At 49.1% G+C, this 11,800-nt stretch overlaps 1 protein-coding gene across 1 annotated transcript in view; it reads left to right on the top strand.

The window, feature by feature from the left end:
- Nucleotides 1–7,161: 7,161 nt before the first annotated feature.
- The window catches only part of LOC122542013 (SH3 and multiple ankyrin repeat domains protein 1-like), a 113,649-nt gene continuing 109,010 nt past the window's right edge, over nt 7,162–11,800 (top strand). The window contains exons 1-2 of the mRNA XM_043679305.1: nt 7,162–7,172; nt 9,657–9,739. Coding sequence (XP_043535240.1) covers nt 7,162–7,172; nt 9,657–9,739 — 94 coding nt within the window. The remainder of the gene's footprint in view (nt 7,173–9,656; nt 9,740–11,800) is intronic.

Below are 11,800 nucleotides of genomic sequence, written 5' to 3'. Positions count from 1 at the left end.
CTTCGACCGGTTCGCCAGTTTTCTATCCAATTGGCCAAATTTCCCTCTATCCCATGCCTCCTGACTTTCCGCATAGGCCTACCATGGGGAACCTTATCAAATGCCTTACTAAAATCCATGTACACTACATCCACTGCTCTTCCCTCATCCACATGCTTGGTCACCTCCTCGAAGAATTCAATAAGACTTGTAAGGCAAGACCTACCCTTCACAAATCCGTGCTGGCTGTCCCTAATCAAGCAGTGTCTTTCCAGATACTCATAAATCCTATCCCTCAGTACCCTTTCCATTACTTTGCCTACCACAGAAGAAAGACTAACAGGCCTGTAATTCCCGGGGTTATCCCTATTCCCTTTTTTGAACAGGGGCACAACATTCGCTACTCTCCAGTCCCCTGGTACCACCCCCGTTGCCAGTGAAGACGAGAAGATCATTGCCAACGGTACTGCAATTTCCTCTCTTGCTTCCCACATAATCCTAGGATATATCCCGTCAGGCCCGGGGGACTTGTCTATCCTCAAGTTGTTCAAAATGTCCAACACATCTTCCTTCCTAACACGTATGTCTTCTAGCTTGCCAGTCCATTTCACACTCTCCTCTTCTACAATACGGTCCCTCTCGTTCGTAAATACTGAAGAGAAGTACTTGTTCAAGACCTCTCCTATCTCTTCCGACTCAATACACAGTCTCCCACTACTGTCCTTGATCGGACCTACCCTCGTTCTCGTCATTTACCGGCATGTTTCTGGCAATGCAGGGTTTGAGATATAACAAGAGACTGGATAGTCTGGGACTTTCTCTCATTGAAGCATAGGAGGTTGAGGGGTGACCTTATAGACGTTTATAAAATCATGTAAGTCATAGATAAGTCGTAGGTGTCTGTTCCCTAGAGTGGGGGATTTCAAAACTGGGACATATTTTCAAGGTGAGAGGAGAAAGATTTATAAAGACACGAGGGGCAATTTTCTTTTACGCAGAGGGTGGTTCATGTGTGGAATGAACTTCCAGAGGAAGTGGTGGATGCAGGTACAGTTAAAATGTTTAAAAACACTTAGATAAGTACATGAATGAGAAAGGTTTGGAGGTATATGAGCCAGGAGCAGGCAGGTAGGGCTAGTTTAGTTTGGGATTATAGTCAGCATGGACTGGTTGGACCGAAGGGTCTGTTGTCGTGCTGTGTGACTCGATAACTCTTAAGTTAAAAATCACACAACACCAGGTTACAGTCCAACAGGTTTATTTGGAAGCACTAGTTTTCGGAGCGCGGCTCCTTCATCACGTGGTGAACCGAAAGCTAGTGCTTCCAAATAAACCTGTTGGACTAAAACCTGGTGTTGTGTGATTTTTAACTTTGTCCACCCCAGTCCAACACCAGCATCTCCGAATCTATAACTCTAAGTCAGAATGGTGATGACTTGGAGGGGAACTTTGGTTGGTCGTTCACTCTGATATGGGTCATTATTGTCCATCACAAGTTGTCCTTGGAAAGTGATAGTGAATCTTGAACCCCAGCTGCCCCATGGTTTCAGTGCCTCCCGAGTGCTGTTAGAGAAGGAGTCCGTGATTTCGACGTATCAGTGACAATAAAGGAAGGGGGGATGTGTTCCCAAGTCAGGATACTGATTCAATCCGAGTAGAAATTCAGAAACGATAGATATCCCATACGTCTGCCTGCCCCAAAACCTGGGAGTTCCCTCACTGCACCACTCCATCAGCCCGACTCCCTTTCCTTCTTCATCACACTCCGTAATGGCTGACCTCTTTGGCTGAAGTTCGGGTCACCTGTTACAGGATCTCCTTAGGTAAGGCTTGTGTGTTGGGGGGGTTGAATTATAGAGGTTTATAAAATCAGGAGAGGCATGGATAGGGTCAAGAGACAAGGTCTTTTCACCGAGGTGGGGGAGTTCAGTACCAGAGGGCATAGGTTTAGAGTGAGAGGGGAAAGATTTAAAAGGAACCTAAGGGGCAATTTTTTCGCACAGAGGGTGATGCATGTATGGAATGAGCTGCCAGAGGAAGAGGTGGAGGCTGTTGCAATTACAACATTAAAAGGCATCTGGATGGGTATATGAATAGGAAAGGTTTAGAGAGATATAGGCCAAATACTGGGAAATGGGATTAGGTTATCTTACGATACCTGGTCAGCTTGGATGAGTTGGACTGAAGAGTCTGTTTCTGTGCTGTAGAGCTCAATGACTCTATAACTCGGTGTCAAATCTTGATTGATTGTTACTACTGTGAAAAGTGCGAGAACATGACACCACGTTAAAGCAGCTATATAAATGCAAGTTGCTTTAACGCAGGGAATTTATGGCAAGCCATTTGTGCACAGCAAGATCCCACAGGTGGTCATTGGAGAAGTGGAGAAGGGGTCTCACAGAATCTGTTACATCTACTTAGGAGAGACCTTGGTTTAAAGCTTCTTACGGAAACACTCACCTCAGATAGTGCAGCGCTCCTTCTGCAGAACAACAGAGGGAAAGCCTGACTTGTTTATCAGTAACTCAGCCAATATGGTCAATGCTCAGTCCCTTCTGCACTGTCACACAGTGGCAACACACCAAATCTGCTTTGATAGCACCTTCCAAACCTGTGATCCAGAAGGACAAGGGGATGGCAACACCATCTTCTGCAAGTTCTCTTCCAAGCCACTCACCATCCTGACTTGGAAATACGCCACTCTTTATTCACTCACTGATTCAAAATGTTGGTACTTTCTACCGAGTGACATTTCTGTCATGGGGCCCTGGGGAGTGTTCAAAGGAGATTTTCTAGAACGATGCCAGGAATGAGGGATTTTAGATACAAGGAAAGTTCAGATAGATTGAGCTTATTCTCCCTGGAGCAGAGAAGTTGAAGAAGTGACCTTATTGAGATATTCAGGTATGAACAATTTTGACAGGGTAAAGAAAGATATTCTGTTTCCATTAGCTGGTATGTCAATAACTTGGGTCACAATTTCCAGACTGTCAGAAAGAGTAGATGGGCAGGAGGCTGGAAGAACACAGCAAGCCAGGCAGCATCAGGAGGAACAGGCAGGAGGCTGGGGGAACACAGCAAGCCAGGCAGCATCAGGAGGCACAGGCAGGAGGCTGGGGGAACACAGCAAGCCAGGCAGCATCAGGAGGGACAGGCAGGTGGCTGGGAGAACACAGCAAGCCAGGCAGCATCAGGAGGGACAGGCAGGAGGCTGGGGGAACACAGCAAGCCAGGCAGCATCAGGAGGGACAGGCAGGAGGCTGGGGGAACACAGCAAGGCAGGCAGCATCAGGAGGGACAGGCAGGAGGCTGGGGGAACACAGCAAGCCAGGCAGCACCAGGAGGGACAGGCAGGAGGCTGGGGGAACACAGCAAGCCAGGCAGCATCAGGAGGGACAGGCAGGAGGCTGGGGGAACACAGCAAGCCAGGCAGCACCAGGAGGTGGGGAAGTCGATATTTCAGGTGTAACCCTTCTTCAGGACTAGGGGGTGTCTGTGGGGGAGCTGCAGATAAAGGAAGGTGGCGGGGATAGATGAAGACAGATTGAGGTTACGACCCAGTTGGTCAATGGGAGGGTTAGATCCACTTGGTGGCAGGGAGCAGTGGAAGGGAGGGGGAGGGGGGAAGGGAATCGGGGGATGGGAAGAGAGCTTATTTGAAATTGGAGAACTCAGTGTTGAGTCCTCCGGGATGTAGGCTGCCCAGCCGGAAGATGAGGCACTGCTCCTCCAATTTGCAGTGTGGTTCAATGTGGCAGTGGAGGATAATGGCACTGTCAGCAAGAGAGCTCAGAGTGAGATCAGGAGAAACGTCTACATGCAGAGAGTTGTTAGGATTTGGAATGCGCTGCATGGGAGAGTGAGGGAGGCTGATTCCAAAGGAGGTTTCAAGAGAGAGCAGGATATATATCCGAAAGGATTGAAGTCAAAGGGTTATGGAGATAGGGCTGGAGAGTGCGACTAGCTGGGTAGCTCTTTCAGGAGCCAGTACAGACACAATGGGCCAAATGGCCTTCTCTAGATTGGAACATTCTATGATTCTATGACACGGGCTGTAATGAGTCTGAATCAGACCCATCAACCCCTTCTCGAGAATAAACAGGGATGCGCATGACTCGCTGACCATACCTTGATGCCAAAGCCTCTGGGCAAACAGTACTAGAACACAAAAACACAAGTTACTGGAAAAATTCAGCAGGTCCGGCAGCATCTGTGGAGAGAAAGCAGAGTTAAAGTTTTGGGTCGAGTGATCCTCAGAACTGATGGTAGCTAGGAACATGTCCATTTATATGGAGAAGATAGGGTGGGGGGAGGTGTAATGAGAAAACGATGGGTGGGGATAGAGCCCAAAGGCAGAGAAGAACAGTTGGACAGACAAAGGAGAGGGTAACAATCAGCCTGGGAGAATGAATGGGTACTAATGGGGACTGTTAGTGGCTAACAATGGGTTGTGTGTGTAATAGCAGACCATGTGATAACAAGGCCTGGTGTGGGGGGGTTTGGGGTCAGAACATGGGAGGAGGTGCCTCAAACCCTAAAATTGTTGAACTCGATGTTGAGTCCAGAAGGCTGTGGAGTCCCTGAGTGGGAAATGTGGTGCTGCCCCTCCAGCCTGCACTGAGCATCACTGGGGCACTGCAGCAAGCCTGAGGCAGAGACGTTGCCCAGGAAACCGGGGGGGGGGGCGGGTAGTGGCCATGTCACTGGAACAGTAAGCTAGATGCCCAGGCTGTATTCTGAGGACATGGACAATTCTAATGGCTTGTAGAATTTAAACTCTGCAACTCCGTAATGGTGACCATGACAATTACCACTAATGTCTTTTAGGGAAGGAAATCTGCAGTCCTTACCCAGTCTGGCCTACACGTGACTCCAGACCCACAGTGATGTGGTTGACTCTTTACTGCCCTTTGGGTAATTACGGAATAGCTGATGCCTATATTCCATTAAAGAACACAGAAAACTTAACATAAAGGCCTGGAGGAGGTTAATCAGATGGGTTTTTATAATTGATGATAACTGTCATTGGTCACCAGTACTCAGACAGGCTTTAATTCCCAAAGTTATTAATTGGATTTACAATTCATCAGCTACTGTGTCAGGATTTGAACCTGTGCCTCTCCACCGTTATCCTGGGTGTCTAGATTATTAATCCAACAATATTACCATGGTGCCACCATCACCCCGTCTATGTAGCACTGCGTTTCTCAAATTCAGGCATGTTGCAAACCTCACTGCATTATTTAAAGCTTGGATTCTCAGCGTAAACCTCCTTGTTTTTCTCTCACTCACTCTCTCACTCATATTCACTCTCTGTCTCATTCTCACTTGCTTTCACTCTCTCTGTCTCTCTCACTCTTCCTCCCTCATGCCTTCTCTCTCTCACTCACTCTCCCTCTCTCTCTTTCATGCTTTTTCTCTCTCTCTCTCTCACTCACTCTCTCTCTCTCCCTCCACAACCCCCCTCCACTGTCTGTCTCTCATGCTCTCTCACTCTCTCTCTCTTTCATGCTTTCCCTCTCTCACTCACTCACTCTCTCTTCCTCCTCCCCACTGTCTGTCTCTTATGCTCTCTTGCTCACACTCTCCCCTCCTCTCTCTCTCTCTCTCTCTCTCCCTCCTCCCCACTGTCTGTCTCTCATGCTCTCTCACTCACTGTCTCTCCCCTCCCCTCTCTCCTTTCCCCCTCACTCTCTTTCATGCTCTTTCTCCTTTTCTCTCCCCCTCCATTGAGATACTGCGTAAAACTGACCTCTCCAGTGGAGTGATGGGTCATCTGTTCGAATGTCTCCCTGTGTGAGTTGATGTCAAATCTAGTTTGGCGTGTGCTCCCCTGGCAGGGCTTATGATGCGCCGCTAAGCTCAAGACGCTACATGAATGCAAGTTGTTGTTGTTGCGATTGGGGTGCTGCAGAATGCCAGGCAATGCCCCACATGGAGGACTGTGTGGAGAGAGAACGAGTGGGAACGTTGAAATTGACAATATTGTGTGTCTTCACTTCAAAGTTGACATCCTTTGCAACCCAGATCATCATAGAATCCCTACAGTGTGGGAACAGGCCATTCGGCCCAACAACTCCACACCAACCCTCCAAAGAGTAACCCACCCAGATCCATTCCCCTACCCTATTACTCTGCATTTCCCTCTGACTAATGCACCTAACCTACACATCCCTGAACACTACGGGCAATTTCCCACGACCAATCCACCCTAACCTGCACATCTTTGGAATGAGGGAGGAAACTGGAGCACCCGGAGGGAACACATGGGGAGAATGTGCAAACTCCACACAACCAGACACCTGAGGTGGGAATCGAACCCGGGTCCCTGGTGCTGTGAGACAGTAGTGCTAACCACTGAGCCACCGTGCAAGGGTGAATAAATCACTGAATAAAAGCAGTGATAATTGGAAATGAAGATGCTGCTCATACTGGAACGCTGTTGTGAGATTTAAAAGACAAGTTGAACCACAATACAACATTTGCAAGTTTACCTGGTTTCCTTTTAACCTTCCGGGAAGTCGGAAGTTGGAAAGGGTGATGGGAGTCTAGTGGAATTGAGACCTCGCATCAGGCTTCCATGTTAGAGACTGATAGAAGCTGATTGATGTGGAATGTCACATGATGAGGGGTGTGGCATGGTGGCTCAGTGTTCACACTGCTGCCTCGCAGCACCAGGGTCCCAGGTTCGATTCCACCCTCAGGTGACTGTGTGGGGTTTGCACATTCTCCCCGTGTCTGCGTGGGTTTCCTCCCACTGTCCAAACGTGTGCAGGTGAGGGTGGATTGGCCGTGGGAAAATTGCACATATAGTGTGCTGGCTAGGTGGGTCAGTCATGGGAAATGTGGGGCTCCAGGGGTGGGATGCTCACCGGAGGGTCAGTGTGGACTCATAGGGCTGAATGGCCTGCTTTCACACTGTAGGGAATTCTATGATGTGAATGTTTTTGCCCTTACGATGGCTGTAGTGGAAAGAAAGTTAGTTCGATAATGGCAGCTTACTGTCGATAATGCTGGGCCCCCATTTGAGAACAACGCACAGGCAACATGTTAATAGATCATTGGCAGCTACTGGGGTCTGAGGGTGGGAGATAATGCTTTTTCTGTTTTCGAAATTCAACTTCAAGAGTGAAGTTCAATTTTAATTTTGCAAATTTGATGAAAGAAAGGGGTCCCGGGGGCATGGCTGGAAGGTGAGACCCCTTTTCACCTGCTCCCTTTGAAACCTGCTGCTCAGAGTGTTGGCATAAGTCCTGGGATTAGGCTCCCGGCCTCTCACTGAGTGTATTGATTAAGTGCGTGGACAGAAGATTGGATTGTGATGTGAGGATGTCCACTTCAGGGAAAGAATGAAAGAACAGGACGTTCAAATCGTAGAATCCCCACAGTGTGGAAGCAGGCCATTCAGACCATCAAGTCCACACCACCCCTTTGAAGGGCATCCCACCCAATCCCTGTGACTCTGCATTTCCCATGGCCAATCCACCCTAAAACAAACATCTTCAGACTGTGGGAGGAAACCCACGCACACGCAGGGAGAATGTGTAATCGCCACACACAGTCCAGATTTGAACCCGGGTCCCTGGGGCTGTGGGGAAGCAGTGCTAACCACTGAGCCACCGTGCCACTCTATATTGCTCAAGGGCAGACAGACATTGAGAATTTTGCAGCATAATGAGATTTGTATGTCCATATATTAAAATTGCTAAAGTTTAGCAAGTATTTTATGGGCGGCACGGTGGCTCAGTGGTTGGCACTGCTGCCTCACAGTGCCAGGGACCTGGGTTTGATTCCATCCTCAGGTGGATCAGTGGTGCTGGAAGAGCACAGCAATTCAGCCCTTCATCAAGGGCTTTTGCCCGAAACGTCGATTTTGCCTGTCCTCGGATGCTGCCTGAATTGCTGTGCTCTTCCAGCACCACTGATCCAGAAGAAAGTTTCCAGCATCTGCAGTCATTGTTTTTACCTCCATCCTCAGGTGACTGTGTGGAGTTTGCACATTTTCCCCGTGTCTGCGTGGGTTTCCTCCTGTTTTCTCCCACAATCCAAAGATGTGTAGGTTAGGTGAATTGGCCATGTTAAATTGCCCACAGTGTTCAGGGATGTGTAGGTTAGGTGCATTAGTCAGGGGTAAATGTAGAGCAGTAGGGGAATGGATCTGGATGGGTTACCCTTTGGAGGGCCGGTGTGGACTTGTTGGGCCAAATGGCTTGTTTCCACACTGTAGGGATTCTATGAGTTCAGAAAGCAAGTGGAGTATTAGCTTTTCTTTCACAAGGAGGATAGAATGGGACAGTCTTGCTATCACAGTGCAGGGTGTTGGCGAGGTTACATTTGGAGCCCTGTTTGATCTCTGTACTAAAGATGCTTGTACACTCAAAGCATTTCAGAGAAGGTTCACTCGACTGATTCCTCGGGTGAAGGGCCATGTGGAAAGGTTGGATCTGGACTCAGTGGAGTTTGAAGCATGGGGTATGTTCCAATTGAAGGCAGTATGATATTGAGATGTCTTGCCAGGGTATCTTTGAAGTGAATGCTTCCCGAGATGGGGAGGGATTTGTGAGGATTGTAAGGAGGTCAGTCAGCTGGATTTAATAGAATCTGAGTTAATAAGTTTTGAGATGATTTGTGGCTCAGGTTGAGGTTCTGGATGTAGTTTTGCTCACTGAGCTGGAAGGTTCATTTTCAGATGTTTCGTCACCATACGAAGTATGTTTATAAACATATAAATAGAACTGGAAGTTTTTGTTGCAAACGTTTCGTCCCCTGTCTAGGTGACATCCTCAGTGCTTGGGAGCCTCCTGTGAAGCGCTTCTGTGGTGTTTCCTCCAGCATTTATAGTGGCCTGTCCCTGCCGCTTCTGGAGGAAACACCACAGAAGCGCTTCACAGGAGGCTCCCAAGCACTGAGGATGTCACCTAGACAGGGGACGAAACGTTTGCAACAAAAACTTCCAGCTCGGCGAACAGAACCACAGCAACGAGCACCTGAGCTACAAATCTTCTCACAAACTCTGAATATAAATAGAAAGCAGGAATCATCAACAGTGCTTCATGTGGAGGCTCACTGATGATGTTAGCTAGCATGGTGACGAAACGTCTGAAAATGAACCTTCCAACGAGTAAACCTACATCCAGAATCTGAGTTCCCTGATTGGGACTGTTAATCTGTTCCAATCGGGGAGCCCTGGCTGACAGATACGAACAAGAGTGTCAGAGGTTCTGTTCACTCTGAGAGCTGGCTCTGAGGGAGCTGGATCAGTGTCAAGGATTCTCCATTTGTAAATAAAGGGTGACTTGGTGATGGGATACTGGCCTCCATTGAGCTATTTCAGGACCCAGAACTAGTTTACTGATAACAGATTTCCCACTTAGAGCAGAGATAATGAGGAACTTTATCTCTCAGAGGGTCGTTAGCCTTTGGAATTCTTTCCCGGAGCAGGAACTGGGGGTCATTGGATGTATTCAAGGCTAGACTGTACAGATTCACTTGGGTTTGAAGGGGGCAGACAAGAAAATGGAGCTGAGACCTCAGTCAGATGATCTTATTGACTGACCAATGGATGGGCTGAGGGGTCTTCTCCTGCTCCTATCCCTGGTGTTCTTGTGGCAAGGCGGATGGAAAAGGAATTTTTTGCAAGCTCTGTAATGCCGGTTTTTGCTCTCTCCCTTTTGCAGTGACTACATCATTAAAGAGAAGACAGTCCTGCTGCAGAAAAGAGACAGTGAAGGGTTCGGTTTTGTGCTGCGAGGGGCGAAAGGTAAGACTGGACAGAGCGGTCATTATCTTCCTTTGCGATGCCACACACTCTGTTCTGGCTGGGGTGCCACATGCAGTTGGCAGAACGAGGGGGGGTGGGGGGGAGCAGATCGAACGTGCCCTGAAGGGGTTGTGGGTGGATCAATCGGCCTCTCCCTCTTCTGGGGCAACAGCGGCAGATACAGGGCAATGCCACCGATCAAAGGAATGGGCCCCAGTTCATGGCGCAGTACAACAGCTGGCCCACAGTAGCTGTGACAGCTTTTCGGGAGAGCTGCCCAGTAGTTCCCTGTGGCTCTGTGGACATTTCTGTTTTGAATCTGGTGACCAGCCCTTCTGCAACGGGTAGCAGCTTTCTCCTCAGTCTCAAGGGAACCGGAGTAGGCTATTGACCCCCTTGGGCCTGTTCCACCATTCATTTTCCTCCTCCCTCACCTTGCCCACCTTTATCAAAGCGCCTGCGTTGTTTCAGTTTCTCCAGTCACTTGGTGAAGGAGATCCAAGGGTAGTGTTCCTGCCTCTTAGCCAGCAGCCCTGGGTTCACGCCCAAACCCAGAACCCAATGGCCAAGGAAGGCCCTGTGAATGACACGGGGGTCCGACACGGTCAGTGTTGACCTGCCAATCCCTCTGGCACACGCTGTCGGCGGGCAGTAACAGCAGGGCAGATCCTGCTCAGACACGTGATGTTGGAGCCTCTATGGTCAATGTCCGACTGGGAGGAAAGGGTGTGTTACCACAACAACCCAGATCCCTCTCCCAAGTGAACTGTGACACACAGTCTCCTAGAAGAATCTTCCAGCTTCCCAAAACTTGGAACGTTGCTATCCCTGGGCAGACTTCCATAAAGCTCCTGTGCACCCTCCCCATGGCCTATTTATCATTTCTGCCCATGCTGTCTGGCTGGGACCTAGGTAGGGTTTAGCATCTTGGCATGTTGCTTTGTAAGCGGATGTTTTTATTTGGGGGATGCTGACATCATTGGCGTGGTCAGCTGAGACCCTTCGGCCCACCATGTTGTGCTGAACATGACGCCAAATTAAACTAATCCTGCCCTTGGCGCATATCCCTCCATTCCTTGTATGTTCATGTGCTTGTTTAAAAGCCCCTTATATGCCCCATTGTGTCTGCCCCCACCACCACCCCTGGCAGCACGTTCCAGACAATATCCCCAGTAACTCCCCACATCAGTTACCAAACTCGGAGCAAGTTGCTGCAGATGCTGGAATCTGTACTGAGAACACAAAATGCTGGAGATCACAGCAGGTCAGGCAGCATCCATGGAGAGAGAGCAAGCTGTTCACCTCGACTCGAAATGTTAGCTTGCTCTCTCAGTTACAAAGCTGCCTACCTCAGCCTTGAATAGATTCAACGAGGCAACCCCCATTGCTGTCTGAGGAAGAGAACTCCACAGAGCAGCCAACCTCTGAGCAAATAAAATCACTCCCTTCATTGAGAGCCCCTCGTTGTTTTAAACTGTCTCCCCGAGATCGAAACTCGTCCATGAAGGGAAAAATCCTCTCAGCATCTCCCCTGTCAAGCCCTCTCAACACTTTGCGCATCTCAGTAAGATCACCTTGTTGTTCTTCTGAACTGCAGTGGGTACAGACCCTACCTGCTCATAACCTCACCTCGACGGCGCGGTAGCTCAGTGGTTAGCACTGCTGCCTCATAGCACTGGGGACCCAGGTTCGATCCCAGCCTCGGGGCGACTGTCTGTGTGGAGTTTGCACATTCTCCCCGTGTCTGCACCGGATGCTCTAGGTCTCCTCCCATAGTTCAATGATGTGCAGGCCAGGTGAAGTGGCCGTGTTAAATTGCCCATAGTGTTAGGTGCATCAGTCAGAGGAAATGGGGCTGGGTGGGATACTCTTCGGAGGGTCGGTGTGGACTTGGTGGGCCCAAGGGCCTGTTTCCACACTGTAGAGAATTAAATCTAATCTAATCATAAGACTAAAGCCCTTCGTCCCAGGAAATAACCCCGAGTGAACTCTCTCTGAGCTGCCTCCAATGCAGCTGGATCCCTCGTTAGAGGCTTAGTGCACTCACAAAGCTCTGGACAA

This window comes from Chiloscyllium plagiosum, chromosome 39 (assembly GCF_004010195.1).
Source record: "Chiloscyllium plagiosum isolate BGI_BamShark_2017 chromosome 39, ASM401019v2, whole genome shotgun sequence".
In the NCBI taxonomy this organism is placed as follows: Eukaryota; Metazoa; Chordata; class Chondrichthyes; order Orectolobiformes; family Hemiscylliidae; genus Chiloscyllium; species Chiloscyllium plagiosum.
This window is presented reverse-complemented; position numbering and strand designations above follow the sequence as displayed.